Here is a 19815-nt window from a genome sequence, read left to right on the forward strand (position 1 = left end):
AGCTCGAAGGGCCGGAAAGGCCCATCCCATGCTCTATCTCAATAAATTTTCCCTTTTTGGTAACATTGTGAGCTGTTTTGGGCCTCGTATCTTAGAAAGGATGTGCAGGCATTGGAGAGTGTCCAAAGGAGGTTGAAAGAATGATCTGAGAAAAGGTTAATGTATGATGAGTGTTCAATGGCTCTGGGCCTGTACTCACTGGAGTTCAGAAGAATGAGGGAGGGTCTCTTTGAAACCTATTGAATATTGAAAGGCCTAGATAGAGTGAACATGGAGAGGACATTTGCAACAGTGGGAGAGTCTAGGGCCAGACGACAGAGCCTCAGAATAGAAGGACGACTCTTCAGAACAGAAATAAGCAGAAACTTCTTTCATCGGACACAGATGACTGTGGTGGCCAGATTATTGGGTATATTTAAAGTGGAGTTTGATAAGCTCTTAATTAGTAATGGAATAAAAGATTTCAGGGAAAAGGCAGCAGAATGGGGTTGAGAGGGAATGACTGAATGGTGGTGTAGACCTGATGAACTGAATGGCCGAACTCTGCTCCTGCGTCCTATGGTCTAACCTGCTAAGCTGCAAATCTTTTGCAATTCATGCATAAACACTCCTAAGACCCTCTGCAGAACAGCATGCTGCAATCTTTCACCATATAACAATAACCTGATCTTTTATTTTTTTCTTCCAAAGGTACAATTTACCACCATTGGACTCCATCTGCCAGGCCCTTGCCCACTCACTTAACCTGTCTATACCTGTCTGCAGACCCTCTGCATAATTTGTTCTCTACTCAATTTAGTGTCATCAGCAAACTTAGATATGCAACACTTGGACATCTCTTCCAAATTGTTAATGTATATAGTGAACAGTTGGAGGAGCAGCACACCACTCACCCCTGACCACTAACCACAGATACATCACTCGATCCCACCTCTCTGCCTTCTATGAGTTAAATGGTCCTCTATCCATGTTACCCCCAACTTCATGTATCCTTATCTGATGGTAAGTCTTTTATGCAGCACCTTATCAAATGCCTTCTGGAAATCCTAGTACACAACATCCACCCATTCCCCTCTATCCACTGCGCTCATTGTATCCTCAAAAAACTCTGGTAAGCTTGTCAAACAGGACACGGCCTTCGTGATTCCGTGAATTCAGTTCAGATAGGTGCAATGATTGCATTTTGGGAAAGCTAAACCAGGGTAGGACTTATATAACGGATAGTAAGGCCCTGGTGAATGCTGTGTAATAGCGAGAGTCAAGAACAAGTACAAAGTTAATTGAAAATGGCATCAGAGGTAGACAGAGTGATGAGGGTGATGTTCAGCATGCTGGTCTTCAACAATGAGCTACAGAATTTGTGGTGTTGCAGTTGTACAGGAAGCTAGAGAGATTGCACTGGAATATTGTTACAGTTTCAGTTACCTGGTGGTAGGAAAGACATGAGAATGCTGCCAGGACTGTGGGGCCCTGAGTTGGTGGGAGAGGTTGAGTGGGCTCAGACTTCAGCCTTTCCAGCAGATGAGAATGAGAAGCAAGCTTATGAAGATGTGCGAGGTTGTAGGATGAATGTACGTAATCTTCCCGCCGAAGAAAGGGGAACCTAGAACTAGAGGGCACAGGTTTAAGCTGAGAGGTGTAAGATTTTAAAGATGTCCTCACACAGAGGTGTGCCTGTACAGTACAGAATAAAAGTGGCTGGGACAGCTACAATAACAACATTCAACAGACTTCTGGATCAGTACATGGAGAGGAGGGATTTTGGGGGTTATGGGCCATATGCATGATGGGGAATGTGGAATGAGATTAAAATGGGGGTGGTGGGGGTTAAGAGTGGGGGGGAGTAGGGTTAAGTGAGGAGGGGGAGGTGGTAATGACAGATGAAGGCAATGGAGGTGAAGGGGAGGGATAACATAGACAAATGAGAGTGATGGGGCACTGAAACTGATGGAGTGGGGGAGGTGAGGAAATGAAGGGAGGGGTAAGTGAGGGGAGGGTTGTATTGAAGTGGAGGGAGGGTGGAGAGTGAGATGGGAAGTGAGGGTGACGAGGAAGTGAGTGGGTGGGGGTGAGATGGGGAAGTGAGGGGGTGGGGAAGAGATCGACTGGGAAGGTTGGGGCCACTGGGAGTGAGGGAGACCGACGGAGACGCGAGGGGAGGGGAGGGGGAATAGCTTGAGTGAAACCCATGCAAAGCTCCACTTCCTTACAGTGAGTGTCGTCGGGCGGGGAGAAGGAGGAGAAAGGGGAGGAAGAGCCGGCGGTAGAAAGGGAGCGGAGAATTACGCCGGTGTGACCGGGGAGCCGAAGCAGCCGGGACCGGTTCGTGAGCAGAGTGGCGGCGAGAGAGAGGATCCCGGGACCGGCTTCAGCGCCGCTCCGATCTGGCCGGGCTCGGCCGGGGCAGCGTGAGGGCACGGAGCGGGCTCCGGCCGGCTGCAGCTCCGCCATGGCAGCTAATATGTACCGGGTCGGAGGTAAGAGGCTCTCGGTCTGGGAGAACAGGGCTGGTTCCGGTCCCGGCTGCCACATCCCGGGATGCAAGATTCAGCGAGCGACCCCGGACGCTCGGTGTTCATCTTGCCCCAACCCCTGCCCCCGTTCTTCGCGACCCCCTCTCCACCCCACCCCACAGTTGTTCCCACACCCCTCTCCGCAGGAGTCCCAGTTCACGTACGGTCTCCTCTGCACCGTCTGCCCTTTCCTCCTTCAGCCCCAGCCTCAAAACCGACCCAAACCCTCGTCCCGTCTTCGCCAAATCCCCTCACCCAAACCTCCATACTCCCTGACACAAACCCCCAACCCCGTTACTCACACCCCCATCCTCCTTACCCAAACCCTCATCTCCCCAATGAAACCCCCATCCTCCTTACCCAAACCCCCATCACCCCTTACCTAAACCCCCATACCCCCTTACACAAACTCCCTAACCCTGTTACTCTAACCCCTTTACCCAAACCCCCGTCCACCCTTACCCAATCCCCACCCATCCACCCCTTACCCAAACACCCCATCTCCTTTACCCAAACACCCCATCTCCTTTACCCAAACACCCCATCTCCTTTACCCAAACACCCCATCTCCTTTACCCAAACACCCCATCTCCTTTACCCAAACACCCCATCTCCTTTACCCAAACACCCCATCTCCCTTACCCATACACCCCATCTCCCTTACCCAAACACCCCATCTCCCTTACCCAAACACCCCATCTCCCTTACCCAAACACCCCATCTCCCTTACCCAAACACCCCATCTCCCTTACCCAAACACCCCATCTCCCTTACCCAAACACCCCATCTCCTTTACCCAAACCCCCATCCAACCTTACCCTTACCCCTTTAGCCAAACACGCATCCCCCTTACATAAACCCCCAAACTCCTTACCCAAACCCCTGTCCACCCCTTACCCAAACCCTTATCCAGCCGTTGGCCAAACCCCCATCCCCTCTTACCCAACTGCACGTCCCCTCTTCCCAAAACCCATGTCCTGTCTTCCCCAAGCCCTCCACCCGGCCACACTTCTCCAAACCCCCCACCCACCCGCCCGCACCCCTGGTCCCTCTCCACCCTACCTCCCTACCTCTGGTTCCTCTCCATTCTCCCGCCCCCGGATCTTCTCCACCCCTCCTGTCCCATCTCCTCCCTGTAACCCCCTTCTCCCAGCTTCTGTGCACTGCACACCCATCCTGTCCACCTCACCCCCTGCCCTGTCTGCACTATACTTCCGCCCTTTTCAGTCTGTGACCCAAACCTGGCCTCCCTCTTACCACTCCACCTTTACACTATACAGTGAAGGGAAACAAAAATATTTAACTTCTGTACTATTTCTTTATTTCCCAATATAATTTCTCCTGGCTCAGTCTGAAAAGCATTTACATTAATTAATCTTTTCCTTTTTTTGCATATCTTTAAAGGTTTTCATAGCATGTTTACATTTCTTGCAAAACTACTTGTAAGGTACACAAACCTGACTCTCTCTGTAGGCCCACTCTGCTGTACACCCCAGGGTTCTGAAAGAGGTAGCTGAAGAGATATTGTAGAGGCATTAGTAATGATCTTCCAAGAATCACTAGATTCTAGAATGGTTCTGGAGGACTGGAAAATTGCACATCACTCCATTCTTCAAGAAGGGTTTGAGGCAGAAGGAAGGAAACTGTAGGTCAGTCAGTCTGACCTCAGTGGTTGGGAAGATGTTGGAGTCGATTATTAAGGATGTGGTCCCAGGGTACTTGGAGTCACATGATAACATAAGCCATAGTCAGCATAGTTTCCACAAGGGAAAATCTTGCCTGGAATTATTTGAAGAAATAACAAGCAGGATAGACAATGGAGAATCGGTTGATGTTGTGTACTGAACTTTCTGAAGTCCTTTGACAAGGTGTCACACATGAGGCTACTTAGCAAATTAGGAGCCTGTTGCATTACAGGAAAGATTCTAGCAACGGCTGATTTGCAGGAGGCAAGGAGTGGGAATAAAGGGATCCTTTTCTGATTGACTGCCAGTGGCTAGTGGTGTTCCGCAGGTGTCTGTGTTGGGACCAATTCTTCTTACGTTATATGTCAATGATTTGGGTGATGGAATTGATGGTTTTGTTGCAAATTTTGCAAATGATATGAAAATAGGTGGAGGGACAGGTAGTTTTCAGGAAGTAGGGAGGCTTCAGAAGGACAGACAGATAAGGAGAAAAGGCAAAGAACTGGAAGGTGGAATACGGTGACAGGAAGTGTGTGGTCTTGCACTTCGGTGGAGGAAATGAAAGAGTTGACTATTTTCTAAATGGAGAGAAAATTCAAAAATCTGAGGTACAAAGCGACATGTGATTCCTTGTGTAGGATTCCCTAAAGATTAATTTGCAGGTTGAGTTGGTGGTGAGGAAAGCAAATGCAATGTTTGCATTCATTTCAAGGGATCTAGAATATAAAAGGAAAAGATGTAAAGTTGAGACTTTATAGGCCTCACTTAGAGCACTGAGAGCAGTTTTGGGCCCTTTATCTTAGAAAGAACGTGCTGAAACTGGAGAGGTTTCAAAAGAGGTTCACGAAAATGATTCCAGGATTGAACGGCTTGTTATATGAAGAGCATTTGATGGCTCTGGGCCTGTACACACTAGAATTCAGAAGAATGAGTGGTGACTTAATTAAAACTTACTGAATGGGAAAGGCCTTGATAGAGTGGATGTGGAGAGGATGTTTCCTATGGCAGGGGAGTGTAAGACCAGAGGATACAGCCTCAGAATAGAGGGACATCCTTTTAGAATGGAACTGAGGAGGAATTTCTTTAGGCAGAGAGTGGTGAATCTGTGGAATTTGTTGCCACAGGCAGCTGTGGAGGCCCAGTCTTTACATATATTTTTAAGGCAGAGATTGATAGATTCATGATTGGTCAGGGCATGAAGGGATTTTGGCGGGGGAGGGGGTGGTGGAGTAGGGGAAGATAGGAGATTGGGCCTGAAAGAAAAAATGGATCAGCCCTGATGGAATGGTGGGACAGACTCAATGGGCCAAATAGCCTAGTTCTGCTCCTCTGTCTTCTGGTCTAATGGTATCCCGATAATATTTTGGACTTTAATTATGCTGGCATTTTATTCTCGATAAATTTGATTCTCAATTTAAGTTTCCCAGCTGCTGTGGTTCGATTTGAACACATCTGCAGATTAGTTGTTCAGGCTCTTCTATGCATGTTTGGTCGCTAAACCACTATGAAGTGTAAACATTCTTTACCTGCAGAATATAATCCTTCCATTTGTTCATCTGTTCCAGATATCTCACTTGCCTCTATCCATTTATATACCTTTTCCTTATGTCTTTGCCGTATTCTTTGTCCCTGTCTGCCTTGAGCCATCGATACTTGTCTAAAGCTGTCTCTTGTGTTATGTGTATTACTGTGACTGTGCCTGTGACTGTCTAATTTAAGGGTCATTTGAGAGAGAGAATGGAAGAGCCCTAAAGTGAGATGACAAAGTGGAAAAAATTACAATGAATTCCATTATGGAGGGAACTGAGTTTAGTTTTTCAAGAAAATAAAAAAACACGAAATGCTGGCAGAACTCAGCAGGCCAGACAGCATCTTTATTTCCAGCATCTGTAGATTCACTCGTGTTGCCTTTCAGTTTTTCAAGAAATTGTATTCATTGTAAATATCCCTGTGAGATGGGAACCTAGGAATTTAAAACATTTGAATTATTTTATGAAATAAAGTGGGTGACAAGAGAGACCTGTGCACTGTGGCATAGACTTAAATGAATGCACTGTTTGTTACCTTGTATCATGGGAGTTAAAGTGATTACCTGGTAACTTTGGGAGAAGAAGTGAATAATTGACTGCATCAACACAAAATGAGTTTGATCTAAAATCTCTCCAAGTTGATCACTTCAGGACCCAAACCATTTTGTTGTCTAAAATGGTCACATCATGTTGACGATGGTGCTCTTTTTGTTTGTGAAGTCCTCAAGAACTCTTAGCGCCAGGTTTCCCACAATGACCACTGGCCTTTCCCTTGGTGAAAGTGGCAACAGAGGAATGTTTGGACAATTCCCCTCTCCAGCTGTGGAAACAGAAGGTGAATTGAAAACCCATTCCCAAGCTGAAGCAAGTAACTTCCAGTGATTTTGCTGTGGTCACGAGGGACTGGTACTTTCAGGTGCTACCCTTTGGGTAGGCTCTTGTATCATAGACGTCCCCTCATGTGGATAGAAAGATCCTCGCCAGCCATCGATCAAGAGCAGTGAGTTCTCTTAATGCCTGAGCCTCTGCCTTTTAAAGTGCTAATCATACTGCTCTTTGTGGGATCTGGGTGAAGTCAGATTGTTTTGTTCTCAGTCATTTTTGAGATCTTGGGTGTCAGCAGAAAGCCTGCATTAATTTCCCTTTTGAGGGTGGTGGTGAGCTACAAACCTGAACCAAGATTTAGGCCCAGTAATGACGAAGGACCAAAAAAAAATTCCAAGCTGGGATGGTGTTAATTCCATGCACCTGCAGCCCTCGTCCTCCTTAAGGAGGCGCCTTCAGAATATCATAATGAGTAGGTGGTATGCACTGCAGCCATTGTGTGCATTCAGTGGAGGGAGTGAATCTTGATGGGTGCGCATTATCAACCAATTGGTTGCTACTTTTCGATGTAGCAATGCTGTCACCACATTCAAATGATTTTATCATCTGTAAAAATATTAAGTTTGTGGCTTTCAATACGTTTTTTAGTAAAATAAGTAATTATACTTATGGAGAAAATATGTTCGATTGTTTTTTATAACAGTGTGGTTCACTGCTCAGAAATTTAGTACGTTGTATTACTGTTTGGAAGAACAGGAATCCTGCCGCAAAATGAGATAATGAATTTCTTTTGGGTACTCTGACATCCAGGAATGTGTCAAAAATGGTTGCATTCAGATTCTACTCACATTTATTTTGACCATATGAATCTTTTATGCTAAGACACGTGTCAACCACCATGTAGGCCTGAAACCTCATGGACAGCTGAATGTCTTTTTTTCCCCAAAGACCCAGCACTTCCTTGTTATCATACTGGGTGTCAATCTAGATTACTTCAAGCTGCAATGCAAGTTTTGAATCAAGAGTTCTCCTTCATGTGATAGGAGTATCAGATTGCCTTTCATACAAATTATGTGCATCGATAGATCTGCTCCATATTCCCCACTATAGGCCTCACTGGCGTGGACTCCAGCATTCTGGAAGTAGCCCACTAAACCAGTCTGACACTCTCTTCTCCTCTCATCCGTTTAGGGGAGGGGTCGGCAACGTTTACCACTGAAAGAGCCAATATGGACCCATTTCCCACAGAAAAGAAAACACTGGGAGCCACAAAACCCGTTTGATATTTAAAATGAAATAACACTGCATACAACGGTTTTTTTTTTGCCTTTATGCTATGTATAAACAAACTATAATGTGTTGCATTTATGAAATTGATGAACTCCTGCAGAGAAAACGAAATTACATTTCTGCATGCAACAAAAAATTTTGAACTCCGATAAAAAGACGTTGGGTTGAAGGTTACTCCATAGTTAGCCTACCTTGGATCGAAGAATTAAAAGAAAGCGCGCACTGGCGGGTGTCAGGCATTGGCAGTGGTGATGTATATTAATAGTGATAAAAAACATGTTGTAGCGGTGTGCTACACGCAGCGCTAAAATAAAGACACTGCAGTCAAAGGTAACTTTATTCGAACTAAACAGCCTTGCTTTAAAGCCTCCCTCAACCCGTCCCCGTGGGCGTGGATGCTCCAAAAGACACGTACTCATAAACCCCCGTAGGCTATCTCCCTTAGCCGGAACGGTGGCTAATTGTGAGCCGGTTCGGATGTGCCAGGAAATGGGGTCTCCACAACGTTTTTAGATTGTACAAGATCACCATAATCTTCAAATTTCGAATTACATTTCAAAAACTAACAAACCACGAGGAGCCGCAGCACAGAGATGAAAGAGCTGCATGCGGCTCCGGAGCGGCGGGTTGCCGACCCCTGGTCTAGGGCCATCCTAAATCCCTGGTGGCTCGGGTTTTAGATGCTGTGTACTGTAAGTGCTCTGATGGCTCAGTGTTTCTGTGGTACAACTTGGGGCAAACCTCATATACTGTGAGCAAGAAGTGAATGAGATTAGAACCTCTTACACTGCTGAGTGGGCTTGAAAGTAGTCTTGCCTAATTTCAATTGCTGCCAGCCTCGGGGAATTTAGAAGGCATGGCAATAAAAAGTTCTTGTGCAAATTGCTGAACCACAAAGCCATCACTGGGAACTTTAGTCTAGAAATGGTTACATTTTCTGACCCCAGATTTTGGTCTTTGTTGTGATGGTGCAGGTGGTCAGTGGTTTTGTGTGATGAAGGCCTGCCCTCCAACTACTGTTTATTTGACTTCCTAGATTGATCTGGAAAAAACCAAAAAGGATTTTTTATTCTTAGTACGTCAGTTTGTCCAGCACAATATTCCAGCAAGAGTTCCCCCATTGCTGAATGTCTGTGAGTTAGTTATTTTACTGAATATGGAAATAAATGGTATTGTGTTTCTCTGTGTAAGATTTTCATTTTTTCCTTTAGATTGTGTCTTCTTTGAAAACTCTTCAAGCAATCCTTTCTTGATAAGGAGAATTGAGGAACTGAACAAGGTAACCACCTATATTTTAAAAGATGTAACTTTCTGGTTTATGGGGTCAAACCAAAGGATCCAGCATGGTAGCGTAGTGGTTAGCACAACGCTTTACAGTACCTGCAACACAGGTTCAATTCCCATGGCCATCTGTAAGGAGTTTGTACGTTCTCCCTGTGACTGTGTGGGCTTTCTCCAGGCGCTCAGGTTTCTTCCCACCGTCCAAAGATACACTGGTTGGTAAGATGGTCATTGTAAATTGTCCTGTGGCTAGGGTTGTTTGGGGATTGCCGGGCGGCGTGGTTTGAAGGACTAGAAGGGCCTATTCTGTGTTATTTCTTAATGAATTTAAACAAAAATCTAAGTCCACATGGACTTGAGCACATGAGCAAATCTAACTACAGATGTGTAGGATTTGCTAAAGGGTTTTGCTGGTTAGTAAATGATGTGCAGTGCCCACTTGAAGTGTAATCCTGGTGTTTTGTCTTCTCTCTGTTATCACTGTTGGATCACATCATTAACACCGCATTCTGGGAGCTTGTCTTCTCTGTAACTTATCCCCTGCTTTTGAACTTAACTTGCTCATTGATGTAGTTTCTGTGAATAGTCATTGGAGAGATACAAACCTTTTCACCACCATCCCCACATTTACATTCATCCTAATGAATGCACTTTTTATTCTCCCACGTTCTCATCAACTGTCCCAAATTCTGTCACTCAGACACAATATACAGTCGCCTATTAATTTACCAATCTGCATGCCTCTGGGATGTGGGAAGAAACCAGAGAACCAAGAGGAGACCCTCATGATTGCAGGAAGAATGTAGAAACTCCACTAAGAGGTCACCTGGGATCAGGACTTTACCTGGCTGAATGCTGCCGTGAAACAGCAACTCTACTGGTGTGCCACTGTCCCACCCCAGTGTACTGTTGGGAAAGGCAAGTTAAGCCCATAAGACATAGGTGCAGAATTAGGCCATTCAGCCCATTGAGTCTACTCTACCATTCCATCATGGCTGCTCACACTTTATCACTTCTATTCCAGGGATCATTCTCCTAAACCTCCTCCTGACCCTCTCCAGTCAGCAATGCCAGCACATTGGGAGGCCGTTTGGAGGATACTATGTTTTCATATAAAAAGAGAAGTTTTTTAAAAATGTGATTGCATTTTTTTTTGCTTTTTGAAGTCAGGAAAATATTTGATAGCCCCTGTTTAGTTGCTCTTCCTTAAAGATTTGGGTGTAGAACAGACAGCCTGAAATGTGGAATAAGTTAGGGCTCTCAGAAATACTCCTCTGGTTTAGGGAGATATCAGTGTGCTGGAAGTTTGGATGCATGCTTGAGAAATGCTGTTTAACTCAGAGCTGGGTATGAGGGCAAAGTGCCTGGAATTTCCACACCCTTTTGGGGGAAAAAGCATGAAAAAGTTAAAGGAAAAAAAAAGAAATCTTTGTGTTTGACTGTGTACTTCTACCTGTGCAGCTGTTAAAGGAGTGCAAAGGGAACAGAGGTACATTTCACACACAGTTGGTTTTAAGATGTGTTGATTTATTTTATCCTTTATAAGATTGCGGACCACACTTGGGAGAGTTGCACAGAAATTCTTTTCCTTGTTGTCATACTGCTTCAATATTCAGAGGCCTTGGTCACGGGAATATTCATTGTGTGTCTTTGACTCTCAATGTGCCACTCACTCCTTCTCTGACAAGGCCAGACTCTGAAGTTGGCCAGGTGCCCAATTGGTCTGGTCAGTGAGTAGTTGGAGCTTTGCATTAGAGACTCTTCTGGGGTGGGAAAGAAAATTAGATGGCACGTGTGTTTGGTGGGGGGGGGGAGGGGAGAAAGAGGGCAGAAGGGGCTGTGTATTCAAATGACTGTTAGGGCTACTTTTGGATTTAGGACACATACGTTCAACAATTGACTTTGGCTACTAGTTTTCACATCTGAAAATGTATTCTGCATTTAATTTGAAGTGCATCTCTGAGCAATGGGTTCCTAAAAGCTGTGAATCCCAGTCCAGATAATGCTGATTGAAATTCATTTGGATGCCTGTGGTGTGGATGTGAAACAGGAGGTGTGAAGATTGTATGTAGTTTCAAAGAAAGCATTGTCCATACATTGTAAATATGGAGTTGTCCTTTGATGTTTGGCATATAAAATATCGAGCCCCATGTTGGTCCAGTGGGACCTTTCCCATGAAAGCGTCTCCATATGATGCCTGCTGTACCTTGTTTTGTCGAATGCAGAAGCTGCTTTGCATCTTCCAGTAAGTTTCTGCAGCGACTTTGTTCACGCAACAATTGTGACTAGCTGGCATTCTGCTGCCCGAGGCAGGAGGAACTTCAGAACTGCCAGTGCGGACATTGGGTGAGATCACATGAGAGGTTGGATGGGAAGATTCACTACTGTGTTGGCTGTGAATAGGTTTGGAAGAACGGTTGTACATTTGGCCGCTGGTCTGATGGGGGTGGGGAAGGGGTTGGGGCACAGCTGAATATTGGGAATGAGAGTGAAAGGTCCAGAACATGGATATACCAGTTAAAACTGCTTGGCATTGTGGGAAAAGGTGGCACTCCCACCCCCCCCCGGTCGCTGTGATCTAAACAGGAAGTTGCGCAGTCCCAAGGATGACTCACAACACCTAATGGCAAGTTGGAAGTATAATTTGCCACGGTAGATTCCTGTTTTGTGTGGGTGAGTGCTGGAATCCTGGGGGGGGAGGGTGAATGTGGGGAGAATAAAATAGGATTAATTGTAGATGGTTGGCATAATCTACGTGAGCTCAAGGGCCTGTTTGCATGCTGTGTATCTCTCTCTGACCTTTCCAGAAATGGTCATTATGATGCCTCAATTGTAGGAAAAACAGTGGAATGGTTTTGAATTTCCAAATAAGTGTATTCAGTTTTGGTCTCCTTGGAAAGTATGTGATAGTGTAAAAGGTGAAGGGTGAAGGCCAGACTGCGTGATCAGGTTCCACTCTAACTCCATCCACAAGATTGTCTCAGCTAACGCTGTAGTGGGCTGTTTCTCAAATAACAATGAGTCAGTCGGTGTAGAGGAAGGAGATAGGGAGCTTTGTCACATGGTGTCATGACAACAACTTAATGTCAGGAAAACAAAAGGGCTGGTTATTGACTTCAGGAAGTAGGCAGTTCACATGTTTTAGTACTTAGCAGTGGCGCTGAGGTTGAAAGACCTGAGTGCCATTGAAGGAAGACACAGCATGTGCACCTGATATTCGCTCGTAGGAGCAAGCATTACCAAAAACCTGTCCTGATCCAACCAAGTATTTCCCAGAACCGAGAAAGCTTTTAACTTCGTAAATCGGCGAGTTGTTTAGTCATTTCTGCCCTCTTGCTGTGAAATGTGGCACCTCTTTTTCCCTTATTAGGGAGAGAGAGAGAGCCTGTGGTATGTCGAATTACCGGGTAAATGAGTACTCTTTGGGGTACTGCAAGTCTGTGTCTATATTGATGCTTCGCTACATGCTTGAGTGCTCAGTGGGGGGGGGGGGGGGGCGCCAATGCTTTTGTTTTGCTGGTGGGGGACGGGGGACCGTTGTTGCTTTGTTGCTGCCTACGTGTGTGAGGGGGGTGCTTTGGGGTTCTAACATCAAACTGTCATTCATTCTTTGGAGCACTCCTCTGTTTTTGTGGATGGTTGTGAAGGGAAAGCATTTCAGGATGTACATCGTATACATTTCTCTGACATTAAATGTACCTTTGAAACCTTTGAACTTCCTCAGGAGGCCAAAGAAATTTGGCATGTCCCCATCAACCCTACCCAATTTTTATCGATGCCTTGCGGCTTGGTACGGTAATTGCCCTGCCCGTGAACACAGAAAACTGCAGTCGGTTGTGGACACAACTCAGCACGTCAGAATCAAAACCAGATCAGGTTTAATATCACTGACATATGTTGTGAAATCTCTTGTTTTGTGGTAACAATACACTGCAACACATAAAAAACTGTAAGTCACAATAAGAAATATATTTTTAAAAAAAGTAAGTGAGCAGTATAAAGAAAGATCAAAAATAGCTAGTGTTAATGGGTTGGCTCATTGTCCGTTCAGAAACCTGATGGTGGAGGGGAAGAAGCTTTTCTTAAAGTGTTAAGTGTGTGTCTTCAGGCTCCCGTACCTCCTCATTGGTTGCAGTAATAAGAAGAGAGCATGTCCTGAGTGCTGGATGCTGGCATTTTGAGGCATCCGCTTTTGAAAATGCTGGGCAGTCTAGTGCCCCTGATGGAACTGTAAGCTTTCAACCCTCTGCAGTTTTTTCCAATCCTGTGCAGGGCCCTTCTACGCTACTCATGATTCAACCAGTTAGAATGGTACATCATCACTGGTGATATGCCAAATCTCCTCAAACTAGTGAAAAATAGCAACTGATGTGCCTTCTTTGTAATTGCATCAATATGTTGGGCCCAAGAGAGATCATGAAAGCCAGCCTCCCTTCCGTGGACTTTGTCTAGACTTGTTGCTGTCTCAGTAAAACAGCCAGCATAATCCAAGACCTCACCCACCCAAGCATTCTCTCATTTCCCTTCTCCCATTGGGAAGAAGATACAAAAGCTTAAAAGCACGTCCCACCAGGCTCAAGGACACCCCACTGTTACGAGACTATTGAATTGTTCCCTGGTACAATAAGGCAGACTCTTGAAGGCACAATCTGCTTTGTAATGATATTCCAGCTAGTTGGCTCCTTGCATTGTAGCTGTTACACTTTGTTCTGCATTGTTGTTGTTTTTCTTTGTTTTAAACAGTGTAAAGATCTGATCAGTATGGAGGATGAGCTTTTCACTGTATCTTGGTACATTTGACAAACATAAATCAATTCCAGTTCCAGCAATCTCAGTTACCAAAATAGTTTAATGGAACTGAGTCTACGCCTGAGACAAGTGTAGATTTGGGGAAGATGTGAGGTTCACACTCCATCTAATTCCATTTACCCACATTAGGTTCTATAGCCTTCTTTCTCTTGGAGATTCAAGTGCTGATCCAGATCTTCTTAACAGTGATTCAGAGTCTCGGCCACTTCAACCAGCTCAGGCAGTGCATTAAAGTGGAATTAAAGGTAATGGGGAAAAGGCTGGTAGGTGGAGATGAGTCCATGGCCAGATCAGCTGTGATCTTATTTCATGGCGGAGCAGGCTTGACAGGCCAGATGGTCGACTCCAGTTCCTCTTTCTTATGTTCTTATTCCACACTCCAGTATTAGAGCTCCATTGTTAAGAGAAGTGGGGTACTTTGTGGAGGAGCAGGAAGGAGGAGCTATATTAATCTTCCTCTATTCCCGACCCCTCCATTCTTAACACCCCAAAATGTCAAGAACTGTTTTCTTACTGAAAAATATTAACTGTAGTCACCCTAGATTGGTTGGAGAGTAAATTCCCACTTTCCCCCCCAACTTTACGACTCAAGCTGCACTTGCAATTGTAAATACATGTGGGTTTATCAATGATGGTTGGAGCTGAGAGTTTTTAAACTGTCCATCTGTTTGGAGATGAGGTTAGATACTGAGCAAAGACAGGAGTATAAACAACCTCAGTGTGGGTCAGAATGGAAATCAGTGTTGAGGGAATGCTTGCAATGCAGGTGAAAAGTCAAGTCATTTTAATTGTCATTTTGACCATATCTGCTGGTACAGTGCATAGTAAAAATGAGACAAAGTTTTTTCAGGACCATGATGTTATATGACACAGTACAAAAACTAGACTGAACTACGTAAAAAACAACACACTGGATTACAGACCTACCCAGGTCTGCATAAAGTGCACAAAACAGTGCAGGCATTACAATAAATAATAAACAAGACAATAAGGCAGTAAGGTGTCAGTCCAGGCTCTGGGTATTGAGGAGTCTGATAGCTTGGGGGAAGAAACTGTTACATAGTCTGGCCGTGAGAGCCCGAATGCTTCGGAGCCTTTTTCCAGACGGCAGGAGGGAGAAGAGATTGTATGAGGGGTGCATGGGGTCATTCATAATGCTGTTTCCTTTGCGGATGCAGTGTGTAGTGTAAATGTCCGTGATGGCGGGAAGAGAGACCCTGATGATATTCTCAGCTGACCTCACTATCCGCTGCAGGGTCTTGCTATCCGAGATGGTACAATTTCTGAACCAGGCAGTGATGCAGCTGCTCAGGATGCTCTCAATGCAACCCCTGTGGAATGTGATGAGGATGGGGGGTGGGAGATGGACTTTTCTCAGCCTTCGCAAAAAGTAGAGACGCTGCTGGGCTTTCATTGCTATGGAGCTGGTGTTAAGGGACCAGGTGAGATTCTCTGCCAGGTGAACACCAAGAAATTTGGTGCTCTTATGATCTCTACCGAGGAGCTGTCGATGTTCAGCGGGGAGTGGTCGCTCCATGCCCTCCTGAAGTCAACAACCATCTCTTTTGTTTTGTTCACATTGAGAGACAGGTTGTTGGCTCTGCAGCAGTCTGTTAGTTGCTGCACCTCCTCTCTGTAAGCTGACTCATCGTTCTTGCTGATGAGACCCACCACGGTCGTGTCATCGGCGAACCTGATGATATGGTTCGAGCTGTGTGTTGCAGCACAGTCATGGGTCAGCAGAGTGAACAGCAGTGGACGGAGCACACAGCCCTGGGGGGTCCCCCGTGCTCAGTGTGGTGGTGTTGGAGATGAGAAAGGCTATTTATCTTTAGGCTTCAGAGGTGATAGGTGAGAATAACTTCGACTTAGGATTCAAAAAGCGAATGTGCTGCAAAAGTGAAGTGGCCGATTGAAACTGAGTTAGACAAGTAGAACCATGCAATTAGCATGATAAAGGATGTGGTAAAACTGAGTATCTCAAGGAAATGAAAGAGTAACTCCACGAACCAGGTTTCTGGTGAGGCCTCTGTTGTGTATTTAATATTTCAGTAATATTGAAAATATATTGTTTGATTAAGCATTCTTTGTTTACATAATTCATTGCCAGTTCTATGTAAAAGTATGTGAACGGCATACATCATCAGGTCACCCCGTCATACTTGTGTGCCACACTAAAAGTAAAGAACGAAGTTTTCCCAGCTCCATGTTTTTCTTTAGATTAGTTTTATGTCTTGGATTTACAAAATATAACAGCCTATAAAGAACATGGAAAAGCCTTTGGTCTCCCATGACTTTCAGCCACCCCCAACCATGAGGAATGCACTAGCTGAAATGATATGTAATTAGGTAGAGTGTATTTTAAGGGACAAGATGAAGCACGCTTCATAGAAAACACATGGTTGTGGCAAGCAGCAGAAACAGCTAGAGCAAGGGACAGTGATGTAAGAGAGATGTTCAAACGTGAAGCTGCCAAGATGTCCTTGATTAGTGAGTAGTGGGGTTGGGGGATTTTGGACCACTGATAAAAGCTGCGGCGGGAGATGATTGCAGTAGAGTGGGAAAAGTGTGAGATTTGTTTATGAATGGTTTCAAGTGATTAGAAACATTAGTCAAGGAAATGTCTTTGGGAAAAAGGCAGTGCAGTGACTTTTTTATTATTCATTCAGTGGAGGTGGACTTTGTAGACTGGGGTCAACATTTAATTACCTATCTCTGTTTGCTCTTGAGAAGGTTGTGGTGAGCTGCCACAGTTCTTGAGGGACGAGCGTACCGCTGATGCTGTTGGGAGGAGATTTTCAGGATTTTGATGGTGGTGGGAGGTGATTTATTTCTTCGAGGGAAGGTTAGGGGTAAGGTGTGGGGGAGAGGTAAGCAGGGTGGATAGGAAATGAGAATAGGGCTGAACCAAATCAGGTAGTGGACAGCAAAGTTGTTTGGTGTTCTTGTAGCTGAGCCCCAGGCATAGACAGGAGGGTGAGGGGAAGTGGCCATTAATGCGGTAATTTAGCAGGTGGCAGACAAATGCCATTTCAGAGGAGCTTTCTTAATCTATTCCACATTGTGGCACAGTGATTCCCGAAATAGATGATATAGCCCCCTCTCCCTCCCCCCTCCCGAGGGTGGTTGGAATTTCTAATGATGGGGTGATAAAGATAAAGGAGCAGTGGAGGGCACATAGTGGGAAGGGGGTGGATGAGGGATTAGGCTTAATTAAAAAACAAATTACTTATTTATAAAAATTTGATCCTCAGTACCTTATTGTTCACAGTAATCATGTAATCACCTCATCTCTTGCTAACCCACTGATCTCTTAGACTTTGATCAAAGCGTGTTATAGTTTTTGAAAAGCAATGTGACACTTCTGTATTAGGCATATCATGAGAAATCTGAACTGAAGAGATCGTGTTATTTCCGGGCCCAGCCCACGCATTATCGCTGTTCATTACCGCAGTACAGTGTCAGCTAATACGATTCCCATACTCTAATCATGCAGTTTCTGTGAATTAGGGCATGATGTTCAGTGGGGTAAATTTCAGAATCTGCCCTTTAGAATGGTCTTGACCACATTTCTCGATGCCATGGCACAACCCCACTACCCCACTTTATGTAGCTTCAGGCAGTGAGTCAAATTTTGCCTGAGCTCTGATGACGTCATAACTTTTCCGTTTATTAGTTGCAGTGCTTGAGGTTGCACTTAAACAGTAGGCATTGACTGTGCTTGTTAATCCATAAGGATAAAGGCAGAAGCAGACCGAAAGGAGAAGTGTAGAGAGTATAGATAAATACTTTATTGATCCCAAAGGAAATTTCAGTGTCACAGTAGCATTACAAGTGCACAGATATACGAATATTAGAAGAGAAGCAAGAAAGAATAGAAAATAAGTTACCTCGAAGAGTTTAACCGGAGGGGGTCATCGTTGCTCCAGCTATAGATTGACTCATTATAGAGTCTAATGGCCGAAGGTAAGAGTGACCTCGTATAGCGCTCTTTGGAACAGCACAGTCTTGGTCTATTACTGAAAGTGCTCCTCTGTTCAGCCAAGGTGGCATGCAGAGGGTGAGAAACACTGTACAGAATTGCCAGGATTTTCCAGAGCATCTTTTGTTCTACCACGGCCTCCAGTGTGTCCAGTTTGACACTTGTAATTGAACCAGAGCCTTTCTAATCAGTTTACTGATTAGACATAACCTGTGTTATGCCATTGCATAGCAGATTGTACTGGCAACAATGTATTGGTAGAACATGTGAAGGAGAGGCCTGCAGTCTCCAAAGGCTTGAGTCTCCTCAGGAAGTCGAGGTGACTCTGCCATTTCTTGAAAACAGCCTGTGTTGGTGCTCCACTCAAGTCTGCCACCTAGGTGCAACCCCAGGTACTAGTAGATCCTCGCTGTGTCCAGATCCTCACCATCGGTAGTAACAGACAGCAGTGCAGGCTTAGTCTTCTGAAAGTCCATCACCATCTCCTTTGTCTTACTGATGTTGAGCTGCAGATGATTCAGCTTACACCATTTCACAAAGTCTTCTACCAGGGCCCTGTATAGTGTGGAGTGTCTGAAATATGGACTTGTACCAGAACCAAGCAGCCAACAGTAGCTAATGATTATGTTGTGTGAAAAAATTCTAAAAAGCTGAGGAGTAGAGTTAAAACATCCAAACATTAGGCTCAGTCGCCTCAATATGCTCTGGGCTGCTTGTAATACTTGTAATGAGGAATTAACAGGCAGGATGGAGAAGGAATTGATCTTGATACGAAATGACTGAGCTGAAGCTGAGCTTCAGAGAATCATATTTAGACTTTTGGTTGCAGAAAGCAATCTCTGAATGCTATACTGCACTGTGGAAAAATGTCAAAATGTTGCTTTCCAACATCATATTTAGTGGAGCGTGGTTTCAGTGCAGTCGCCCAACTTCTTTCAAAGCAACGAAACAGACTGCAAGTTACTGAATGTGGGGATCTGAGACTCCTTCTCAGTGACATTCATGATGATGCTGAGAAGCTGATATCACTGCACCAAGCCCAGCCATCTCTCTGAAAGCTCAAAAAGCAATGAAATAGCGACTAGTTGCACTACTAATGTATGCTCTAAAATTGCTGATGAAAATTGTTTTTAAAGTAATTAAATAAAGAAATAATTTTATTTGCAGCTTTAAACAGATTTGAACAATTTTTACAACTATTTGTTACTGCCCTGAATTTGCTGTTATAATTTTTTTTTATTGAAGTTCATCATCAAACATTTCCATAAGATGTATTTCAGACATTGTACATATATATCATATAATCATATATATCACAAATTTCCACAAAGTATTTATCTGAGATATACACTTATAGAAAAGAGAGGAAAGTAAAAACAAGCAAAAGGCAAGAACTATGTACAAGTAGGGAGTGATTTTTTTTTACAACAGATTCATTGATTTGTGAGAATAAAATCAGGCCTATGAGGCATTATGTAGTTAAACCACTTTTCCCAGTATGAATCAAATTGTTCCAGCTTATGATTAACATGCTGTTATCTTCTCCATTTTGTAAATGCCCATTGTAATTTCCATCCATGCGTTTAAAGTTGGGCTCTCCTGTGATAACCATTTCCTAGTAAGAGTCTTTTTACCAGCCACCAACAGTATATTCATTAAATATTTATCTCTTTTCAACCATTCTTGAGGTATATATCCAAAATATATGGTCTTACTCTCTAAAAGTATTTCACATTTAAAGATGTCTTGTAGGGCATTGTGTATACCCCTCCAATAGTTTTTGATAACAGGGCAGTCTCAAAAAATATGATAATGATTTGCATTTTGATTTCCACAATTTCTCCAGCAAACATAATGGGATTTCTGAGTGTGTGTAATAAAATATCTTATCAAGTTTTTCC

The 19815-nt window shown here is 44.3% G+C and overlaps 1 protein-coding gene across 2 annotated transcripts in view; it reads left to right on the forward strand.

Annotated features, from left to right (window-relative positions):
- The first annotated feature begins 1618 nt into the window (after window positions 1-1618).
- mta1 (metastasis associated 1) overlaps window positions 1619-19815 on the forward strand; it is a 147833-nt gene continuing 129636 nt past the window's right edge. The window contains exons 1-2 of one of the 2 annotated variants that reach the window (XM_059953214.1): window positions 1619-2477; window positions 9054-9121. In XM_059953214.1, coding sequence (XP_059809197.1) covers window positions 2450-2477; window positions 9054-9121 — 96 coding nt within the window. In that variant the 5' untranslated portion in view covers window positions 1619-2449. The remainder of the gene's footprint in view (window positions 2478-9053; window positions 9122-19815) is intronic. The other variant, XM_059953203.1, reaches the window with a different exon arrangement.

Source organism: Hypanus sabinus, chromosome 2 (assembly GCF_030144855.1).
Source record: "Hypanus sabinus isolate sHypSab1 chromosome 2, sHypSab1.hap1, whole genome shotgun sequence".
Lineage (NCBI taxonomy): Eukaryota > Metazoa > Chordata > Chondrichthyes > Myliobatiformes > Dasyatidae > Hypanus > Hypanus sabinus.